Raw genomic sequence first — 24,707 nt, 5'->3', positions numbered from 1 at the left:
ACCGAAAGGCTGGAGGACTGGAGGAGGTGTACAACGGGGTGATCAGATCCTGCGGAGGGTACTCATGATCTCTTCCACCTCCACCTCTCCACTGTCACATGTGCATGCATGTGCTCTATCATGAGTTTCTTTTTTTTTCAAAGGTATGTGATTTAATTTCCAAATACTTGGGAATTTTCCAGATTTTCTGTTAGGAATTTCTAGTTTAATTCCCTTGAAAACTAAAGAACTAATCTGTATACTTTTAATCTTTTAAAATTAATGAAGACTTCTTTTATGACCAGTTTTGTCATGATTAAGTTTAAAAAGACTGAAAATTGGGACCAGCATTTAGCATAAGGCTATGTCGCTGGACTCCCATGTAGTCGACCGCGATTCGAGTCTCGGACCCGGTGGCTTAAACTCACGCTGGGCGTGTGAGTGTGCGTGCGTGCCCAAGATCCTGAGAGGAGAATAGAGGAGAAGGGATTGCAGCGTGGCCATCTCCCCTGAGGGATGATTTCTCACTTTCTGTCTGTCTCTGTCTTTCTGGCGAGCACACGTGGGCCTATAGCAAAAATCTCTCAGAAAAAAAAAAAGACTGAAAATATATATGCTTAGCAAATAAAGTGTAAATTTAGAAGAGGTTCCAAGTGCACGCAGTAAGAATGTGTATTCTGCCATAAGTAAGGGGAATGGTCTATACATGTCAACTAGGTATCTGACAGTATTCAAGTATTCTATATCCTTACTCATTTTCTGTATACTTGTTCAAGCAATCTATTGACTTGATATGACTCAGAAAAGAGAATGATCTCTAACTACAATTTGTAGGATTCTCCATTTCTCCTTTTAGTTTGGTCAGTTTTTCCTTCATGTACTTCTACCTCGTTCATTCATTCTAGCTTTTTTTTCCCCTATAGAGCACATGCACTCACCAGGAGTAAGAGAAAGAGAAAGAGCAAGAAAGAAAGTATGAAATCACCTCACAGGAGAGATGGCCATGCCACAATCCTGTTTCCTCCATTCTCTTCTTGGGATTTTGGGCATGCACACACACATGCTTGATGAGTTTCTCAAGTACCAGGTACGAGACTCAAACAACTTAGTTACCCACGTAGGATTCAGACACTTTACTCACCATACCATCAGATGGCCCAGATTTTTTTTCATTTCAAACTTATAATTTAAATAACGATAACCCGTCACCGATTAAAGAAACGGGTAGGGCCAGCATGTGGCATGGAGGTTAAGGCAGCTGGATCTCATATGGCCATTCACACAGTTCAAGTTCCAGACCCAGTGATCTGAAAATCATTTTTTTTAACTAATTGATATTTTTAAATTTTATAATCAAACACGTAAGGCAGAGTCCATTTTGGACATCTAATGTTTTCTGAGTCACATGGTCTCATATCCAAATCTCTGCATCACTCTATTATTAAGTTAGCCAACCTCTTAGAACATTAAAAATGTAAGAATTCGGGGCTAGCAGGTGCCATAGTAGTTAAGGTGCTAGACTCCCAGTTTAAGTCCCAGACCCAGCAGCTAGAAAATCACACTGGCCATTATGTGCACGCATGCTCAAAATCCCAAGAGGAGAATGGAGGAGAAGAGATTGTGGTGTGGCCATCCCCCTGGAAGGTGATTTCTCCCTTTCCTTCTCTCTGTCTCAGCAAGTGGACACACCCTATGGCAAAAAATAATAATAATAATAACATAAAATATTTCCCCACAGAGGTAAAAATCTTTCAGAAAAATATAGACCAAACATGTTTAAATGCAGAAGTGCATGCTCAGGTCCATTTCCATTTCTTAAATGCAAGCTGATGTTAAAATCCTTACCTGCATGACCTCCTCTACACCCGTCATCTGGTACTTCTTCATTCTTTCAAACACTGAATGATCTGCACAGCCCCCCTGTGGACCATATTTATGGGGATAGTCTAAAACACAAAGAAGAAATACCATTATTGCCACGTTTAGATATAAATAGTTATAATTAATGAAAGTCATAAATGGATATTGAGCACCTATGGAAAGGTACTGTGTTAGGCATCCTAATTTTAAAATCTGGCAGGTTCCTAAGTTCTCCCTCAATAAAAATCACTGTCCTCTAGCTTTCTGTCATCTGGATGATTTGTAAATTCTAAAGAATGGCAATAACAACTCTTTATTCTAGATTTAACTTTCCCATTCTTTCCCACTTTAGATAATATAGAGTCCTTTAGGAATGCAGTTTATTTAATTTTATAATTTATGACTTTTCCCTTCGGACACATGAAATTTCCTGTACCACGAATGTACAAAGCCCTCTATATCTGAACTATGGCTAGGCCGATATAATAGGACATTTGTCTTGAATTCCTACCATTAATATTAACTGGCCTCAAAAAAAGTGATTTCAAAACATGCTCCAGGAACCAGCAGTTAGCGTAATAGCTATGTCGCTGGACTCCCATGTAGTTGACTGCGGTTCATGTCCTGGACCCAGTGGCTTAAAACTCACGCCAGGCGCGTGTGCGTGCATGCCCAAGATCTCGAGAGGAGAATGGAGGAGAAGGGATTGTGGCATGGCCATCCCCTCTGGGGGGTGATTTCTCGCTTTCTGTCTCTATGTCTCTCTCTGTGTCTGTCTGGCGAGCGCACGCGTCCTATAGCGAAAACCTCTCAAAAAAGCTCCAAAGTACGATAAACACAGACCGAGTTTAAATTTATTCAATGTATGATTCAAATAAATGCTTTACAAACCAATAACTATTTTATCACTGGTTTCCCCTCCTAATTAAACAATGATCAATCTATCTTCAACTGAATTGCTTCTATTTTCAGATAACAATTCAAATTAGTCATTTAAAAGTTTGTATGTTCTACATATTTATCCCTTGTTAAAGACCTCCTAAACTCATAAGCATATTTTATCACTTAATCTAGTAAATACAATGAACAGAACTGGAAAAAATGAATGACCAAGACACTGAAATGTGAGGAAGCAATGAATAATCCCTAAGTAGCTTACAAATGTAATACACAGAAACATAAATACTACAGGTAATTTAAGTAAGTGTAAAACCTAAAATGAATTCTAGCGAAGAAGTTCATTGAAATATTAAAATACTACAATAAAAATCTAACCTGGTAGGTGAGGGTTATAGACAATACTGCCAAAACTGACAGAAGAGCTCTAAATTAAACTTTAGGAGAGGTCAAGATTATAACAGTCGCTGGACTCCCATGTAGTTGACTGCGGTTCATGTCCTGGACCCAGTGGCTTAAAACTCACGCCAGGCGCGTGTGCGTGCATGCCCAAGATCTCGAGAGGAGAATGGAGGAGAAGGGATTGTGGCATGGCCATCCCCTCTGGGGGGTGATTTCTCGCTTTCTGTCTCTATGTCTCTCTCTGTGTCTGTCTGGCGAGCGCACGCGTCCTATAGCGAAAACCTCTCAAAAAAGCTCCAAAGTACGATAAACACAGACCGAGTTTAAATTTATTCAATGTATGATTCAAATAAATGCTTTACAAACCAATAACTATTTTATCACTGGTTTCCCCTCCTAATTAAACAATGATCAATCTATCTTCAACTGAATTGCTTCTATTTTCAGATAACAATTCAAATTAGTCATTTAAAAGTTTGTATGTTCTACATATTTATCCCTTGTTAAAGACCTCCTAAACTCATAAGCATATTTTATCACTTAATCTAGTAAATACAATGAACAGAACTGGAAAAAATGAATGACCAAGACACTGAAATGTGAGGAAGCAATGAATAATCCCTAAGTAGCTTACAAATGTAATACACAGAAACATAAATACTACAGGTAATTTAAGTAAGTGTAAAACCTAAAATGAATTCTAGCGAAGAAGTTCATTGAAATATTAAAATACTACAATAAAAATCTAACCTGGTAGGTGAGGGTTATAGACAATACTGCCAAAACTGACAGAAGAGCTCTAAATTAAACTTTAGGAGAGGTCAAGATTATAACAGCTGTACAATTCAATCAGTAAATGTGAATGGAATGTTAAATTACCATTTTGTAACCTTGCATGTATAAATTGATTTAGGCAAGGATTATCAATGAATACAAAAACAATTGGGTAAAAGTTGTGAGGAAACGGACTACTTATTAATTATAAAGGGAAAAGTTATCTTCCCACCAAAGAGATGCAGTGATTACCACTTTATTTACCGAGTGGTCAAACTCAGCGTACCAAGAGGAGGGCAAGCTGTGATGTGCGTCCTGTTGTGATGCAAGCAATGCTTAGCTTTGCCAACACAGAACTCCTGCCAAATATTTTAACTGTACCTAATTGTGAGTAAATAATCCATACTGAGAATGAGGAACATTCTATAAGTCACTGACCTAGACAGAAGACAAAAACGTGAAATCATTGAAAATAGAACGAGTTGAGAAATAGGAATGAAGGACGTAAAAGACTTAATAAGCAAATGCAAAAAAGGTAATTTTTAGGACAACTGGAGAAACTGTAAAGATTTTATAGAATTTTATAGAGTACATGTTAAATTATATTACTGAATTAACAGTAATTGTGCAGGACTGAAATGTTATTATAGCTATTAAGGAAAACATACATACTCTTAGTTGTGTGAAGTATTTAGCAGTGAAGTTTCATAATATCTACAATCTACTTTTCTAAAAATTATTAAATTTTATCATCATTATAATTTTTTAACTTGCTACAGGGCTTGTGTGTGTGTGTGTGTGTGTGTGTGTGTATGTGAGAGAGAGAGAGAGAGAGAAGCCAAGCTGCTAGGTCCAGGACACAAACCACTGTCAGCCAAGTGGGAGTCTAGCACCTTAATCACCATGCCACCTGCTGGCCCCAATCTACTACTTGTTTTTTTATTTTTTTTTTGACTATTAGGATTTTGCTATAGGGCATGTATGCTTGCTAGAAAGACAGAGAGACAGAAAGCGAGAAATCACCCCCAGAGGGGATGGCCACGCCTCAATCCCTTCTCCTCCAGTCTCCTCTTGGGATCTTGGGCACGCACGCACATGCGCCTGGCGTGAGTATAATAAGTCACCGGGTCCGGGATTCGAACCATGGTCAACTACATGGGAGTCCAGCGACATAGCCATTACGCTAACTGCTGGTCCCAGCATTAAATAATTCTTTAAGAAAAAGATTTTGAAGTGAAACAAAAACTATTTACGTGTTGACCTGAGCAAATGATATATTTATTGTCTCACAGGCTTTGGGAAAATAAAAATACAATTCTACCCAACACGTATTTAATAAGATATACCACTAATATTGGAAAGTTTTATAGTTTAATATGACAAGAGTTTCAGTTCCCACCTTTTAGTAAATGTGAAGTGTTATCACAATACTTTCTTCTGCTTCTAATTTTAACCAAAAAAAAGTTCCAGTGAGTCTTGTCCTTATCCTTAATGGAACCTAACTTGTCTGGACCACTAACTGATTAAATTCCTTCATGCCAAGAACTCATTTCAATCAACAAAGAAAAAAGTTTACAGACATACTCACAGAGAAGTATACACACACACACACACACACACACACACACACACACAATGAAGTTCTTTATTCAGTTAACAGACTTGATCCCTTGGATTTCGCTAGTTATTTTACTTTACTATTATGTAGAGCAAAGTTTACAGTTTGAAATGGGCTAGTTAAATACTCATAATTTTATGCTATTTTATCCCAATACTGGGACAGTACAGTCTCCAATAGTTAAAAATGTAGCATGATTATTTGTTTTCCTTTAAATTATGGATCAAAAATTATTTATCTATTTCTGACAAGATGACGAGACTGAAAATGAATCCTGCTGACTTGAGCAGTGACTAAGCAGGTAAGCAAAAACAGCTATAGGGAGCTAGCAGATGATTAAGGCGATGGATTCCCACGTAGCCAACCATGGTCCAAGTCCTAGACTCAATGGCTTGAAAATCATGCCAGGTGTGTGTGCATGTGTGTCTGAAATCCTGAAGAGGGAATGAAGAATGGAGATGGGATTGTAGTGAGTTCTCACTTTCCCAAGCATACATGCCCTAAGGCAAAAAAGAAAAAAGAAAGTTTTTAGAGTGCTAATATACAAAATATTTTACCATAAACAATGGATGAGATCTACTTACATCTTTCAAATATTTATTTTAATTTCTGTCCCAATGTTAAAAGCAACTAAATTATGGTTCACTTAGTATTTTATGTTCTTATTTTTCCATTACCAGTCAGTTTGTAGGGCCTTAATTTAGATTTTTTACAATGAAGAAAATACTTATATTAATGGGGACCTAACATTTACCTCAGCCTAATTTAAATTCAATAAAAAAAATATATTTAACAATAGTTCATGAAATTCTTATAAAGTTAAACTATATACCCATCTCCCCAAAGAGCTATTTTTAACTACAGTTCTAACTTGCCATGAAGGTTTTAAAACCTTCTTCATAACTTCTATACCTAAAACTGCTCTCTCTCAGACAAGGGTCACAACAAGCATAGATACACAAGTGATCACACTTCCAAATAAAAAATCTATTTACCAGCCAGCAGGTGGCACGGTGGTTAAAGGCACTGGATTTCCACATGCCAACCACGGTTCAAGTCCCAGACCTGGTAGCTTGTTCTCTCATTTTCCCTTTCTCTCTCTCTGTCTCTGTCTCTGTCTCTGTCTGGTCAAATTTTTAAAAATAATAATAGGGGCCGGCAGCTGCATAGTGATTAAGTGCGCTGGACTCCCACATGGCCAAAAATGGCTTGAGTCCCAGACCTAGTGGCTTGCTTATTCACTTTCTCTTTCTCTCTCTCTCTCTCTCTCTCTCTCTCCTGTTCTCCCACTCTGTCCCTCTCTGGTCAAATTAAAATAAGTAAATAAAGTTAAATAAAATAATTCTTTTAAAAAAAGTAATAAGTGGAATTAAATAAATAAAATCTTTTTAAAAAGCTATTTAACTTACATTTTTATTTATTTATTTATTTTAAGATTCTTACCATAAAGTATGTAAGCTCACAGGAAAAGAGAGAGAGAGACAGTGAAAGAAAGTGAGAAATCACCCTTCAAGGGGAGATGGGCATGCCATAATCCCTCCTCTCCCAGTCTCCTCTTGGGATTTTTGGTGCACATGCACATGACATTATTTTCAAGCTGCCAGGTCCATGATTCAAATTATAGTTAGTCATGTGAGAGTCCAGAGCCTTAACCACCATGTCAACCTGCTAGCCCCATATTTAACTTTCGAAAGAAAACCCTGCGATTAAATTATTTATAGTATGTTTTCAGATAAACTTTCCCTAAATGTCTGCCATACCTGGTTTTTCCATCCTTTGTGCCTCACTATCTCCAAACACTTTTTAGAAAGGCCTATCCTTGGTGGCACAAGAGTGGCAACAGGCTCAAAGCCCATGGCCAACTGTAAGTCTGGATTCTGAGTCGATCTGGTAACACACCAGGGTGTCCAAGTCCAAGCTAGAGTGCTAGGGGAAAGGAATCACAGCATGACGAGATCCCATTGAGGGTGCCTGCTCGTCTCTCTCTATTTCTTTTGCATGCAAGCTCATGCACTCACTATTATGAATAAAATGCATGAACATTTTTAAATAATTAATTTAGGGCCAGTAGGTGGCATGGTGGTTAAGGGTGCTGGACTCCCACATAGCTGACCACGGTTTGTGTCTCGGACCTGGCAGCTTGCTTTCTCACTTTCCTCCTTTCTCTCTCTCTCTCTCTCTCTCGTCAAATTAAAAAATAAAGGTAATAAAATGTTTTTTTAATTAATTTAATTTTATTATTATTAATCTCAATTTGACCAGAAAGAGAGAAAGGGAAAGTGAGAAAGAGAGCCTCCAGGTCTGGGAGTGCCCCAACCACCAGACCAACTGCTGGTCCCACATAAATATTTTTTAAAAGCTGTATGCTAGAGTGGAGGTGAGTCAGAATAATAAGTTTACCAATATATAACCTTCTCAAAGGTCCCTCACACCAGTGTATCAATCACTTAATCAATCAATAATTTTTTTTTAATTTTTGAAAATTTGGAAAAAAAATACAATTCATTTGACACTCTTTGACTTTTAGAGACAAAACAGGTTCCTCATTATCCTTGACACAAACCTATACTGAATTTCCCAGCCTCCCTTTCAAGTTAGGTAAGACGTACGACCAAGTTCTAGCTGAGGAAATGTGGGCAGAAGAGATCCTCCACCGCCTTTTCCCCTAAAATGACTGGTAGAAGACAACCTAGGAACTGCTTAATAGTACATAGGCACAAAATAAAGGAGCCTGGGCAAGTCCTGCAGCCTAGTGGTTAAGGGAACAGGATCCCACATGGCTGACTACAATTCAAACCCTGGCTGAGGCAGCCTGAACAACATGACAGCCACATGTATGTGTGTCTAAAACCCTGAAAGGAAGAGGAAGTGAAAAAAAGAGATTGTGGCAAGACCAGGCCTCACTGGGGTGTGCTTATTGCTACCCCTCACCCTGTTTCTTTCTCTCTCTCTGGCAGGCAAATAAGCCCTCTCACAATCCCATATATTATGTAATTTTTTAAAAAAGTCTCAGAGGGACCAGCAGTTGGCATAATGGCTATGTTGCTGGACTCCCACATAGCCGACCGCGGTTCAAGTCCCAAACCTAGTGGCTTAAACTCACGCCAGGCGTGTGTGCATGTATGCCTAAGATCCCGAGAGGAGACTAGAGAAGAAGAGATTGTGGTGTGGCCATCCCCCCAGAAGGTGATTTCTCACTTTCTGTTTCTCTGTCTCTCCTTTCTTTCTTTTTTTGGAGAGGTTTTCGCGATAGGGCACGTGCGCTCGCCAGACAGAGAGAGACATAGAGACAGAAAGCGAGAAATCACCCCCCAGGGGGGATAGTCACGCCGCAATACCTTCTCCTCCATTCTCCTCTCAGGATCTTGGGCACACACGCACACGTGCCTGGCGTGAGTTTTAAGCCACCGGGTCCAGGACGCGAACCGCAGCTGACTACGTGGGAGTCCAGCGACATAGCCATTACGCTAACTGCTGGTTCCCTCTCTCTGTCTTTCTGGCGAGCACACACGCCATATAACAAAAACCTCTCCTATAATAAATAAACAAACAAACAAACAAAGTCTTAGATTTCTGAATAGCTTCTTGAAGAAAAGCTGCCTGTTGAGGAATACCACATTAGATTTTTTTATATAGTCTGAAATGAGTTTTTACTATATTTTACTAGTGAATTTGGGGGCTGGTGACATTACAGTTAACATCACCTTAATTCATGGTAAAAACTTTGTTCAAAGAGCATAAAAGAACTCATTTTACATCTGATCTCCACTGGCATTTGACAAATTTTTCCCATCACAGGCAGTATCAAAATAATTCTGGCTTGGCATACCAGAAATACTTTAGCAGTATTAGTATTTATTATTTTATTTTCTGAATGTTTTCATTTGTAACTAGTTTTCACCCCTTCAAAGACAACTTTTGCCAAAAAACCAGTTACTCCCTTAAGGTGAAGACTGATAATCAAAGCATTATCAGTCTTCATCTTAAGTGAGTAACAATTCCTGAAGCAGAAGCTTATAGACTTCACAACAACTTAAATTTAATATTTTGCAAGTTTAGAGAAACAAGTGTGATTATTTTTCATAGTTTTTCAAAAGAGGACCTACTCAATGTAACATTTTCGGTTTTAGAAAGCAATAAGCTATGAAGCTATCAGCAGTCTGGTTACGGTCTACCACACAATAAATATGTTAAAGCACTTTTTGCTTCCAATATAAAATGCAGTTCAACTATATATTTATAGCTCTAAGTCCGTTGATATACCTGATTTTATTTAAAACTGAAAAATAACATATATAGGTACCTGGGGCCAGCAGATGACATAATAGTTACATTGCTGGACTCATACTCGACTATGGTTCGAGTCCCAGACCAGGTGGCTTGAAACTCATGCTGGGCACATGTGCGTGCATGCCCAAAATCCCAAGAGGAGACTGCAGGAAAAGGGAATGTGGTGTGGCCATCCCCACTGGGGGGTGGGGGGGGGTAATTTCTCACTTTCTATCTCTCTCTATCTCTCCGGCAAGCGCATGCACCCTATAGCAAAAATCTCTCTCAAAAAAAAAAAAAAAAGTATATGTGTGTGTGTATAGTACCTGATAATGACAGAAATTAGAATTCACTGTCATTCAAAGCACTCTATAAAACATATTTTCTATCTGCCCCTACAAAGGCCCAAAAGAGCTACTACAAAACATTTCTGAAAAAGAGAATTTTACAGTTTTCAAACACTCAGAACATTTCATTTGCACAGAACTTAACTGAATATCTTAGTAAATTCAGGACAAAAATGTCCCTATCTTAAACACTTGTAACATCACTTTCCTTAATATAATAAGGTAAGAGAAGCCAAAGAAGAATATACATGTTTAATTTATATCTAACTAGCAATCTCTACATATAGCATTCAATAAAATACGAAAACTTCCTAGATACTCAAACTACTAAACACATGGACACTGTGTTGTCATCAATACACTGGCGCTGATGCTAGGTATTTGAATATAAAGACTGAGGTAATTAGGGACCAGCAGGTAGTGTAGTGTTGGTGGCCCTGAACTCCCACATGGTCAACCACAGTGTGAGTCCTGGATCTGGCAGCTTGAAACTCATGCCAGGCGCATGTGCGTGTGTGCCTAAAATTTCAAGAGGAAAATGGAAGAGAAGGGACCATGGTATGGCCTCCCCGCCAAGCGTGATTTCTCCCTTTCCTTCTCTGTGTCTCCAGGGAGAGCACGTGCCCTATAGAAAAAAATCTCAAAAAAAGGAAAAAAAAAAAAGGACTGAGGTAATTAATCAAATACTGTATAAAGGGAATCTCATGTACTTGACAAACCGTGTAAGTTATTAATAATATATTTATAGGTGCCTGCAGGTGATATGGTAGTTAAGGGCACTGGACTCCCACATGGGCAACTGCAGTTGAGTCCCAGTCCTGGCAACTTACTTTCTCTCTCTCTCTCTCTTTCTCTGGTCAAATTTAAATAAATAAATAAATAACTTTAAATAAGATAATTCTTTAAATAATAATAATATATTTATATACTATGACAGTACTAAGAGGAAGAGAGGGTGGTTGACCACCGCCTGCTTATGGTTGTGGTCACTACCTTTTGAGTACATGGCTGACTTTTACAAGACAGTATTTCTCAAGATAATTTCAGGTTTGCAATCTCAATCCAGCTAATCACGCTTCTGCTGAACAGGTTACCATCACTGCCAAGATGCTTCAGCCAGCTTCTACTAAGGGACCTTTTTACCCCATCTTGTCCCTTTTCCCTTCTCTGTAAGACCCTCCTCTATTAAGTTTGTCCAATGCAAACTCTTATCTAGCCGTCCTACTAGTATAAAAAGCCTAGCTTTTCAGGGTAGCAGAGAGGACACAATCCATCTAGGCAAGCAGCTAGTTAGCCCCAGGGTCTCATCCTTATTTTGTTCTAGCTTTATAAAACCAGTATCTTCCTTTTTTCTTAGTAACTTTTTCTTTATCACCATCCTTTTCTGTTCAACACAAAAATTCATATAAGTCTCAGAGTAGATTTCCTCCACATAAAAAGCCAAACAAATGCCAATTTTCAGAGAAGCACATACCACATTGCCTACAGGCTGCTATCCACAGGACTTAAGAAGCCAGTAGTTTAAATCCCATCATCGATTATTATTATTATTATAATTACTCCACTGCATTCACCTTCAATTTCCTTGTCCCTCATCCCACCCTCCATGACTCTCAACCAAATGTTGTTTAAGTCCAACTCTTACCTACACTCCTCCAAAGAACAAGCCTAGAGAATAACTAGCAACTACGGTAACTCTCACTCAAAAGACATGATCTGTAACCTTGAGCAGATCCTCAATGACTCCTGGCATTTGCACCTTATCGGTTAACACCAAGCAGTCCTTGCTTTGCACTGTAGTAAGGGACTTGAAACTGACCACACAACTTTAACTACGCAAAGTTATCTTGTTCTGTAACCTTTAAAATCTTTTGTGAAAATATTAAAAATCTATTAATGTTTATTCATATACAGGTGAATGAAAAATAATAAAACTAATATTCATTTAGTACACTGTAATTTAAAACATTAGAAACATCAAGAATTAGAATGTTTAAAAAGAAGAAATTAAGTGCTCTATTTATTTGTAATGTATTTTATAGCCACAAACTACAGATGTAAATTCTTTTTAAAAGCTTGACATGTAGAAGGGGAAATATTTCAAAGCAACAAAACAGTATTTATATGTACTTCAAATTTTGTTCTATAAATCTCTCCCTACAGGAAAAAAAGGAGGTCAGGTATAAAGATTTTACCATATACTTTTAAAAGTTCAAAAGAGCCTATTTTCCCTGCTTACCATTTACTATAAAAATGGACAATGACATTTTCTCTCTAAAATTACTGACAATATAATTCTCATTTCTAGAAAAAGCCTTTGTTCAACTAATGAATAAGCCCTCATTGAGATGCTAAATCATAGGATGCACTGTAGTTCCCCTGAAAAGGCCAAACAGCATATTCTTTCACAAAGAATGAGTCATGAGTATAGAATATTCAGCCTATTTAAAACAAAGATCGCTTTAGATCTATTGCCTTTCTTCCAGTTCCTCTGCATGCCAACCACTTGTTTTTGTTCTGCGGTAGGAGACACAAATATAAATAAATAATACACATATTGTGACAGAACCTCAAGCAGGAAATGACTCTAGTTAACTCTCAATCATCCACTCCACTGAAGGGGAATATTTACAGATAAGATTCCCTGCCAAAAGAGCCACCCATAAAACATCCACTTCTTAAATCCTCACTGCTCCCAGCAGGGGAACCCTTCTTCTGTGTGACTAGCCCATTAAGAATGTGTCTGCAAGGTCAAGGACTTAGGCTATGAGATGACTCTCCAATGGTCCAAACTGGTTGTAATCCTTCCCAACAATGCTAGGAATCATGAAATCCAATCAAACAGTCCAACTTTCATTATGTTAACTAAATTTGATATAGTGAATCCACAGACAGATAATACATTTTAAAAAGTTTTTTCATTAATATCTGAAAAATATCATGGAAAGGAGACTTGCCCATGAAAATTTCATTTATTTTCAAAGTTGCCCAAATCAACAAAGATTCACTCAAAGAATTAAGGGCAGTCTCTCCCTCTCTCTCTGAAAGATGAAGAGCTGGGAGGGAGGGAAGGACTCCAACTGTTCTCCCACTTTTAATTCCAGTGGATATGAGTCCCTTTATTCTTGCCCAGGACCCCTTCTACATCCCCAACTCTAGTTTCTGTTTAGGGATGGTGGAGAATCATGGACAGAGCTATGTGAATGTCCCTGGGATGGGGAGGAAGCTGAAGATAGTCTCCCAACACTGATCTCTCAAGGAAACAGAGGTGGGAAGCTAGATCAGGAATGTTTAGATAAAAATCACAGGAGGAAGTTCTGAGCGGCCTCTTTCAGGAATTGGAACAATTGAAGACTTTCTGCCTAGACTTCACCCTCCTGCCCCCCAGATCTAGCCAGGGTCAGAGAAATCCTCAATGTCCATGGAATCTGCTGCACAAAGAGAGAAAAACAGTACTGCTTAGAAATTACAGATCACCCCTTCCTGCATGCCTCTGAGTACTCAGATTTAACTTCAAAAACCAGGAAAAAACATATAATCCATCAGATGACCAGAAACCTCCCTTAAAAATCATAACCTCCCTTGAAAGTATTAAAAGGAGAGTAGATCATGCAGAAGACCAAATCTTGTATAGAAGATAGAACCTCTGATCTAGAAAAATTCACCAAAAAGACTGAGAAAATAACACCCCAAAATGAGAATAATATACAAGTAATACTAGATACCATTAAATGCCCAAACATCTGGATAATCGGTATCTCAGAAAGTGAAGAAACTAATTAGGGCATTGATAATCTATTCCATGAAATCCTGGAGGGAAACTTTTCAAACCTAGAGAGGCACTCAAATATCCAGACCCAAGAAATACAAAGGACCTGACATAAAACCAACCCATGAAGATCTCCAAGGCACATCATAGCCAGATAGACCAAAAGCACAGACAGAGACAAGGTACTAAAATTCGCAACAGAGAAACGTAGTTACTTCCGAAGTTTATCCCATCAGACTAACGCCGGACCTCTCATTGGAAACAATGCAAGCAAGGAAAGAATGGGAAAATATACTTAAAATGTTAAATGAAAAACAATTACAACCAAGAAAACTATATCCAGTAAGATTATCCTTCATAGGGGAAGAAAAGATAAAAACATTCTCAGATAAACAAAACCTGAAAGAATTTACCAACACCAGACCAGCTCTCCAAGAAGTGCTGAAGGGAGTTCTCTACCAGGAAAACTAAAGTTGGACACACAGAAATAAGAGTATGAAAAACAACCAAGAAAATAGCCCACCTAATGGTAGGAACAAGTCCAGAGTTAAATATTAACTTCCACAACTTAAATGGAGAGAATGGACTACAATAACTGCAAATTCAACAGAAGAGAGATTCATTACAGGAGACTGAACTGGTAAAATAGAACTTTGACTTTTGACTAAAACATTACTGATTTTCTTCTATACTTTGTTTTCCAGATTTAAGAATTTTTTTCTTCTTTTGAACTGCTGATAGGCTCATCTACTTACTGTTTGAGCTGAATCCTAATCTTTTTCCCAGCTTTAAGTTTTAGTTAAGCAAATTTTTCTTAACATATTTTGATTTTAATCTAATAAAACTAAAAATGTTTTTCTTGAAATTAAAAAAATCCATTAAAAAAGACCTATTTAATAACTGCAGTAAGCAATATAGCTCCAGCTAGGTGCTACTTTATAGTATGTTCTACTCACTAAGGTTTATGCCTAAAGTCAGACATGTGTTGGTAGATATGTATATACCAGCTGCATTTGCTACTGAAAACACTTAGATTAATTAAGGTCTTTAGCGAAACAATAAAATGTGAAAAATAAATAAAGGCATGGAAAGCAACTGTAGATAGCAGACATTGTGGGAGGAGGGTGGGAAATGGCAGAGAGTGAGAGATAATCAAGGGGGTAAAAAAACAAAATATATAAGAAAAAATAAATAGAAAATTATTTATTAATGATAATACATATAGTAATATTCTTGACTGAGCCAATAAACATTGTACTCTGGATGGGAAATCTCATTTTGTATACTGTAATGATGTACTGTGAATGAATATAAATTAATAAATATAAAATTTTTTTAAAAAATGATGGGAGGCCACTGTTTCAGACTAAGTTCATGCATTAGGCACCAGCAAACCAGACCAACACAGCATCATTCGTGCTAAATGCCACATCATCGGACAGACACTTTAAGGAAGCAGGTATGTCCCCAAACAGACCAATTTGAAAAGAAAAAAGAAAAAGAAAAAGCAAGGGATTCTAGTCTCCCTGAGTCAGAGTAATAGGAAAGACACCTCTGTCATAAATCCTACAAGTAACTTTAAAATGAACAATCCGTTTTTTTATACTTTAGACTTTTCCTTAGCCCGTCTCTGTCCATAAACACACTTCTGTTCAATCTTCTGGAACACTTTCTGGTTATACCCAAATCTTCAATTCCCATGTTGTAAACCCCAAGACTCCAAATAAAGTGCTTCTGTTCTTTACAGATTCAGTTTTTTAAATTCACAGTAATGTCAATCCCCACCCATGGTTTTAGGAAAAAGGACTAATGATGGCAGCCAAGGGGATCATGAGAGTCAGGTCAACAGGAAAAAGTTTGCTTTATTATTCTGATCAGTTACAAACAGAATTGGGTCAGCTCATGGCCTGGCAGTTCAGGCAACCAAGTCCCACATGGCTAACCGCAGGGACAGAGTCCGGGCCCAGTGACCTGGAAAGCGTGCGAGGCGCATGTGTGTGCATGCTCGAAATCCCAAACGGAAGGAGAAATGGAGGGTTGCAGCACGACCATGCCCTAAGAGTGTACTTTCTCACTTCTCTCTCTCTTCAGTGAGTGCACACACACCCTCTGGCAAATAGTAAATAAATAAGTAGATAAATAAAACAATTACAAATAGAATTATTATACTAACTCAAATGTGCTAAATAAGGACAGAACTTTTGACCTGTTCATCACTGTATCTATAGTATCTTAAAGTGTCTTCTACAGATTAGGTACTCAAATAATGCTAATTAACCAGTAATAAACCTTATAATTAATAATAGTAAAACCCAAAACTTGTAACACACTGATTCAACATGACTCTTCATTTACTCAATTTGGTACTATCCATCTACACAAGAGCAATAAATGGGTGTCTCTGTGCCAAAGAAGAAGTCCGTCTTTCTTCCTTTTTCTTAAGATCCTAAGCTGTGGCAGCTAAAAAGAAATATTGTTGAAACCAGAGTAGCTACTCTTCTGTTATCAGATTCTTTTCTCTAGCAATCAAAAGTCTACTCTTATCTTCAAGTTTCAAGTCAAAGTCACCTCCCTTAGGAAATCTTCATCTTTCTAAACCTCAGTGTGTATTATCCTCAGTATTTTTATGACATTTTTGTTATAGTATTTGTTATTCTGATACTCTATCACTGAAGGAGAATGCCCTCATGACGTTTTTAAAAAAAAAGTCAATCATTCCTGTATATTCATAAACCAATAAATACTCTGTAAATTCGATTTTTCAGCCAGTAGCTGGTTCCTAATTCTCTTTTGTGAGGTCATTCTTTAACCAAAGACCTATAAACTGTGGCTCCAATAACCTGTGTTAGCCTTCATTCCACCTGCAATAACTAAGTACTGTCTACAATTTCCCTTGTTTCTACAGGGAAGTATGTTCTAAATCATTGACTACTTTACAGATTGACAGATAACACAGGATCCATTCACAATTAAGGCCTGTATGCACATAAATTTCCTAATAGTATGTCAATATGACTTTCTTTTTATTTGCCAGATGGCACATGCATTTGCCAGAGAAAAACCGAGAGAAGGAGAGGGAGCAAGTTCTTCCTAGTGGGCATGGTCACTCCAAAAATCCCTTCTCCTCCATTTCCTCATCCTGTTTGAATCTGGGACACACACACACACACACACACACACACACACACACACACACACACCCAGTGTGTTTTCTGTCGTTCTACTCACTAAGGTTTATGCCTAAAGTCAGACATGTGTTGGTAGATATGTATATACCAGCTGCATTTGCTACTGAAAACACTTAGATTAATTAAGGTCTTTAGCGAAACAATAAAATGTGAAAAATAAATAAAGGCATGGAAAGCAACTGTAGATAGCAGACATTGTGGGAGGAGGGTGGGAAATGGCAGAGAGTGAGAGATAATCAAGGGGGTAAAAAAACAAAATATATAAGAAAAAATAAATAGAAAATTATTTATTAATGATAATACATATAGTAATATTCTTGACTGAGCCAATAAACATTGTACTCTGGATGGGAAATCTCATTTTGTATACTGTAATGATGTACTGTGAATGAATATAAATTAATAAATATAAAATTTTTTTAAAAAATGATGGGAGGCCACTGTTTCAGACTAAGTTCATGCATTAGGCACCAGCAAACCAGACCATAAATTAATAAATATAAAATTTTTTTAAAAAATGATGGGAGAACACTGTTTCAGACTAAGTTCATGCATTAGGCACCAGCAAACCAGACCAACACAGCATCATTCGTGCTAAATGCCACATCATCGGACAGACACTTTAAGGAAGCAGGTATGTCCCCAAACAGACCAATTTGAAAAGAAAAAAGAAAAAGAAAAAGCAAGGGATTCTAGTCTCCCTGAGTCAGAGTAATAGGAAAGACACCTCTGTCATAAATCCTACAAGTAACTTTAAAATGAACAATCCGTTTTTTTATACTTTAGACTTTTCCTTAGCCCGTCTCTGTCCATAAACACACTTCTGTTCAATCTTCTGGAACACTTTCTGGTTATACCCAAATCTTCAATTCCCATGTTGTAAACCCCAAGACTCCAAATAAAGTGCTTCTGTTCTTTACAGATTCAGTTTTTTAAATTCACAGTAATGTCAATCCCCACCCATGGTTTTAGGAAAAAGGACTAATGATGGCAGCCAAGGGGATCATGAGAGTCAGGTCAACAGGAAAAAGTTTGCTTTATTATTCTGATCAGTTACAAACAGAATTGGGTCAGCTCATGGCCTGGCAGTTCAGGCAACCAAGTCCCACATGGCTAACCGCAGGGACAGAGTCCGGGCCCAGTGACCTGGAAAGCGTGCGAGGCGCATGTGTGTGCATGCTCGAAATCCCAAACGGAAGGAGAAATGGAGGGTTGCAGCACGACCATGCCCTAAGAGTGTACTTTCTCACTTCTCTCTCTCTTCAGTGAGTGCACACACACCCTCTGGCAAATAGTAAATAAATAAGTAGATAAATAAAACAATTACAAATAGAATTATTATACTAACTCAAATGTGCTAAATAAGGACAGAACTTTTGACCTGTTCATCACTGTATCTATAGTATCTTAAAGTGTCTTCTACAGATTAGGTACTCAAATAATGCTAATTAACCAGTAATAAACCTTATAATTAATAATAGTAAAACCCAAAACTTGTAACACACTGATTCAACATGACTCTTCATTTACTCAATTTGGTACTATCCATCTACACAAGAGCAATAAATGGGTGTCTCTGTGCCAAAGAAGAAGTCCGTCTTTCTTCCTTTTTCTTAAGATCCTAAGCTGTGGCAGCTAAAAAGAAATATTGTTGAAACCAGAGTAGCTACTCTTCTGTTATCAGATTCTTTTCTCTAGCAATCAAAAGTCTACTCTTATCTTCAAGTTTCAAGTCAAAGTCACCTCCCTTAGGAAATCTTCATCTTTCTAAACCTCAGTGTGTATTATCCTCAGTATTTTTATGACATTTTTGTTATAGTATTTGTTATTCTGATACTCTATCACTGAAGGAGAATGCCCTCATGACGTTTTTAAAAAAAAAGTCAATCATTCCTGTATATTCATAAACCAATAAATACTCTGTAAATTCGATTTTTCAGCCAGTAGCTGGTTCCTAATTCTCTTTTGTGAGGTCATTCTTTAACCAAAGACCTATAAACTGTGGCTCCAATAACCTGTGTTAGCCTTCATTCCACCTGCAATAACTAAGTACTGTCTACAATTTCCCTTGTTTCTACAGGGAAGTATGTTCTAAATCATTGACTACTTTACAGATTGACAGATAACACAGGATCCATTCACAATTAAGGCCTGTATGCACATAAATTTCCTAATAGTATGTCAATATGACTTTCTTTTTATTTGCCAGATGGCACATGCATTTGCCAGAGAAAAACCGAGAGAAGGAGAGGGAGCAAGTTCTTCCTAGTGGGCATGGTCACTCCAAAAATCCCTTCTCCTCCATTTCCTCATCCTGTTTGAATCTGGGACACACACACACACACACACACACACACACACACACACACATGCACCCAGTGCGTTTTCTGTTCACAAGGACTGAGCTTTGGGACTGCACAATCAGTTATGTGAGATCCAGCTCCCTTAACCAGTAGTCTAAGAGACCAGCCCTGTCAATGTTATTTTTAATTGAAACAATTCATTTACCAAACCAATAATGGAATGAAACTATTATATATCAAATACAAAAGTAAATGATGTAAAAGATATATCCTCAAAAGTTTACAGTAAAATGAGTACCCTTCTATAAAATCAATGATATCAGAAACTAAAGAAATATTAGCTTTCTTCTAACCCACCCTTTCTAAAATTTTCATTATAATTCTCTTTACTGTCATTAAGTCCTTTAACTTTCAGCAACCTCTAGACTGTTTTTTCCTTAGATTATAACAGAAAAAATAAGCACAGAAATAGAAGTCAAGAAAAAATAGGTCCTTGACATGACAATATGATGCACAAGTTAAGACATTAAGCTTCAGTTTCCATCATTAAACTTAATATGTTGAATTCTAGTGCCTTTTACAATATTAAACTTACAGAATTCTATTAAGTTCAGCACTACATCAGTCTTCTGGTTCACTACCAACAACTTAATTTTCTATGAAATGGTCTGCTGACTATGTCTGATGAAGAAACAATGTCCACATACACACCACACCCAAAATGTCCTCATTTTAAAAATGTACATGGTTGTTAAGCCTTAATTCAAAGCTTTTGAATTTTCCTTCTTTTTTGAGAGTAATATTTGCTATACGTGCACTTCTGGAGAAACAGAAAGCAAGAAGTCATCCCTGGGGGAAGGAAATGTCCACACCACAATCTCTTCTCCATTCTTCTCCTGGGATTCTGGGCGCGCGCGCACACACACACACACACACACACACACACACACACACGCCTGGCATGAGTTTCAAACCAAGTGATCCAGGATTCAAACCAGGGCCGGTCATATGGGAGTCCAGCCCCTTAACCACTATGCCACCTGCTAGTTCCTCAAATGTGTTCTTATTAGCACATCAAATGCCTACACACCAATCATCCTCAAAACCCTCAAACACTTGACAGTATACTGAGAATTATTTTTTAAATTGTACCATTAATTCAATATCCAGATTGTACAATTAAATTTCTTATCATTTGTAAAACATTTTGAACACTGTAAAACAGAATCACAAGGGAAACAGTTAATAAAAGAACAAAAATTCCAAATATAACTTTACTTTCTAGGATGATGTTTAAAGTTGTTTTATAACACCAAGCTTTGTTGTTTTTAAAGCATTTTATATTTCTGTAATAATTCATTATATTTTATTACAGCTAAAATATTTTACTTTACATGTATATTTTGAGAGAAAAACATATGAATATATACATATACATGTATATATAGAAAAGGATCTCAAAAAGAAAAATGTAATTAAAGTATAAGTTCATTTTGGTGCAAAAAATTTTGAAATGAATGCATAGCTTTTTCATAATACATATTTTACATGAACTTTTCGAAGCTTTCTTGTTATCAGAAAAGGCCTTGCTCTCAAATTTCCTCCAGACAGTTGTTTAACATAGTGACTAATGGAGCTGTATCCCATATGGCAGACCACAGTTCAAATCTCTGCCCCAGTGGCTTAAAAACTACTCCAGGAATACGTGCATACATGCCCCAAACCTAGACAGAAAGGAGAAATGGATGAAAAAGAACCGTGACATGACCATGCCCTATTGAACAGGAGGGGCGGGTGCCATCTCTCCTGCACACGTGACGTGCATATACAAGAAAATGTGCCCTCCCACAATATAAAATAAAGTAAGAACATTTTTTTCAACTTGAGTCTTATTTATAGTAAATGAAATAAAGTTTTGAGCCAGCCCAATAGCCTAATGGTTAAAACAGGAGTTATATCCCACATAGCTGACCACAATTTGAATTCAATCCTAACAGCTTGGGAAAAACAGTAAGTTTGTATGTGTATGTGCCCCAAATCCTGACGGGATGGAGAAACAGAGAAAGGATTATAGTGTAACCACACCCAATTAAGGGGTGCTTTCTCCCTCTGTCTCTCTTTGATGAGTGCATGCACCCTCTGGCATTATAAAAAAATAAATAAATGTATGTATGTTTTTGATTGCATAATATGAAAAAGAAGTGCCTATTTTCTCCAAATTCTGCAAAAACAATTAAGCCTCATGCTGTCTTTTTTTGTCTGATTTTTAAAACTGTTTCTAATTTAGTACCTTACATTTCCAATTAATTATTTTTAAAATAACTACTTCTCTCATGACTTTCTCAACTTCTCTGCTTTATTTCTGTGAGAGAAAATAATTTATTTTCCTAGAGACTAACTCAGAAAAAAGGTAAAGATACAGTCAACAATATCTAAATCTACATTTTTGTATTTCTTTCAAATACTGTCATTGTGCTTAAATAAATTCAGTATTCAAGATTCATGTTAAATAAAACATTTAACTTAAAACACAGAGTAGGGGGCCAGAAGGTGGCATGGTGATTAAAAGCGCTGGACTCCCACATGGTCAACTGCGGTTCAAGTCCCAGACCCAGTGGCTTTCTCTCTTTTGCGCTCTTACTCTCACACTCACTCTCACTCTCTCTCTCTTGTCAAACTAAAAAATAAATGAATAAAGTTAATTAAAATAATTTCCAAAAAAAAAATTAGTTAAAGAAAAGCATATAGTGGAGACATTAACCAATACACTTGTATACACTGTGGGAATTCTGAAGTCACAGGCCCTTAGAACTTCAGCTTTCCTCAATCAAAGCACTCCATGCCTCAACCTTTCCAGCTGTTTCCCATACTTTGTTATAACTAAATACGCATAAGCAGATTTCTATGCTCCAGACTGGACCTAAGTATAGCTGAAACTCTTTTTAAGAGAGTTTACAGAATTACCTGCCACTGTGAATGACACTGTCAATCTGATAATGTCAGATAAAAGCAATGCCAGCTATTATCAATTCTTCCCGATTCAATTTTTTCTTCCTTCTCTTCTCCCTTCCCTTTGTCCCTCACTTCCACTAATAGTGATATAAAAGGATTTGAAAGCTTCTATACAACACTTTTATGTCAATAACTTCTAAAACACAATATGCAACCAATTGATTTCTTAAGGGTTTTAGAACATCTTCAAGTTTCCACAAATGGGCCTTCAACTTGAAATGGTAAAATAAAGTTTAAAAATCTCAGTTTTTCAAGACAAAAAATAGGGAATCTTTCCATTGAGGCACAAGAGAAAAAGAAAAGACACATACAGCTATTCATTTTTTTTTTTTTAAAGGTTTCTACCATAGGGCATGTGAATGCACCAACAAGAGACAGACAGTAAGAGGGAAAGTGAGAAATCACCCCCTGGGGGTATGGCCATGTGCAATCCCTTCTCTATTCTCCTCCTGGGATTTTGGGCACACACAAACATATGCCCAACACGCTTTTCAAGCTGCCAGGTCTGGGACTCAAACCGTGGTCACTCATGTGGGAGTCCAGCATCTTAACCATTACACCATCTGCTAGCCCCCAAATAGCTATTCTTAACACATATGCTAAAAGTAGGGGTGCTCTACTGTGGCACGGCATATACAAATCAAGCTCTCTGAGCTTTCATAGCACACATGGGGAAATAAATTCTAAATGAAAATAATAAACCGTGATACAACTGAAAAATTATTCTGCAGTTTTACATATTTAATCATTGTTTTAATTTAGAGATTAAATATTTCTATATAAGTTGACTGGCCCTGAGGACTAGTGGTTAATGGAATCAAATCCAACATGGCTAACCACAGTTCAATTCCTGGCCCCAGCAGCTTGAAAACCACACCAGGTGGCATGTGTGCCCAGAATCCTGACAGAATGGATAGAAGGAGGAGAAACAATGGAAGCATGGCTACACCCCACTGAAGAGTGCTTTTTCCATTTCTGTCTCTCTCTTGCAAGGATATATACCCCCTGGCAATTAAAAGATATGTATTTCTATATAAGAACAGCATGGAAAAATTACTTGGGTATTTGTCTCTTAGGTAGTTCAAAAAAGGATGCAAAAGCTCACTATTACAACTAATGATTCTAAGCAGTTATAGAGTCAGTTATTCCTAAAAGCTGTCCATGGTAATAAGGATTATTACTGTAATACATGGGACAGTGTTTTCCCCAGTTTCTTTAAAGTATACGTGGTTAATGGGCAGAGAATTAAGTGGTATTCTTACCTTGCCATAACTGTTCACATTTCTGTCCTACGAGACAGTGCTTTATACTACCTACTTACAGAACTGAGTAAGTGTGAATTTTAAGGTGATAACTCCATATTGTTAACATCTGAGTATCAAAGTACCTAAAGAAGTTATTAAATATTTTCACTGAAAACCATCTCTGTATTCTGGAATAGCTTCAGAAGACACTCCAAAAGTTCTCCAGAACAGCAGTGTCATTTTCCATAGAGGTTTTACAAATTTATGCTTACAGTTGCAAAAACAGTACCAAGAGGGAGGCAGCCAAATTCCCACTGAACCCTTATGGAAGGGTGACATGCCTGCCCTATCTTTTCTTTTATTCTCTTAAGAGAGATTTTTGCTATAGGGCACGTGCACTTGCCAAAGAAAGAGACAGACAGAGAGACAGAAAGTGCAAAATCACTCCCTGGGTCTCCTTTCTTCTCTTGGAATTTTGGGCATGCATGCACGTGCCCCGGCATGAGATCTAAGCCACCAAGTCTATGACCTGAACTACAGTTGACATGTGGGAGTTCAGCAATGTTAACCATTACACCATCCATTGGTCCCCTGTCCTACCATTTGTTTCTTTTCTTTTTTTTTTTTTTATAAACTGTTGCTTTCTTGTGATTTATTATCTTTTCTCTTGAATAAAGTCATAGAAAATTGTTCGGTTTAGCTCTAAGCAGCCCACTCCTGAGCTCTGAGGAAGCTTGCCTTCTTTGGGCTACCCAATCTTTCTTCTGGGCAAGAGACATCTTGGGACAATTCCACCTCTTCTTTTTAACTTCTATCTTGGGTTTCTTTTCATAGACTGGGTTCTCTCGAATAGCAGTGTGAGCTTTCTTACACATCTCCTCCATGTCTGGAGTTACATTGTTCTTTATGTACTGAGAGAACTGTTTCTTGTAAGTGTCTTCATCTTCTTCCATTAGGTAACGCATGTAGTCCGCAACGTTCTGGCCCATGATGTGCTTCCGATGGACTTCTGCATTAGATTCCTTGCTTTCAGAATCATAACCAG

General features: G+C 37.5%; 1 protein-coding gene across 1 annotated transcript in view; it reads right to left on the bottom strand.

Annotated features, from left to right (window-relative positions):
• The window catches only part of ADAM10 (ADAM metallopeptidase domain 10), a 166,487-nt gene that overhangs the window by 54,055 nt on the left and 87,725 nt on the right, over positions 1-24,707 (bottom strand). Inside the window, exon 5 of the mRNA XM_014581853.1 lies at positions 1,825-1,925. Within this exon, the coding sequence (XP_014437339.1) occupies positions 1,825-1,925 (101 nt within the window). The remainder of the gene's footprint in view (positions 1-1,824; positions 1,926-24,707) is intronic.

Source organism: Tupaia chinensis, unplaced genomic scaffold (genome assembly GCF_000334495.1).
Source record: "Tupaia chinensis unplaced genomic scaffold, TupChi_1.0 Scaffold000063_1, whole genome shotgun sequence".
NCBI lineage: Eukaryota > Metazoa > Chordata > Mammalia > Scandentia > Tupaiidae > Tupaia > Tupaia belangeri.
This window is presented reverse-complemented; position numbering and strand designations above follow the sequence as displayed.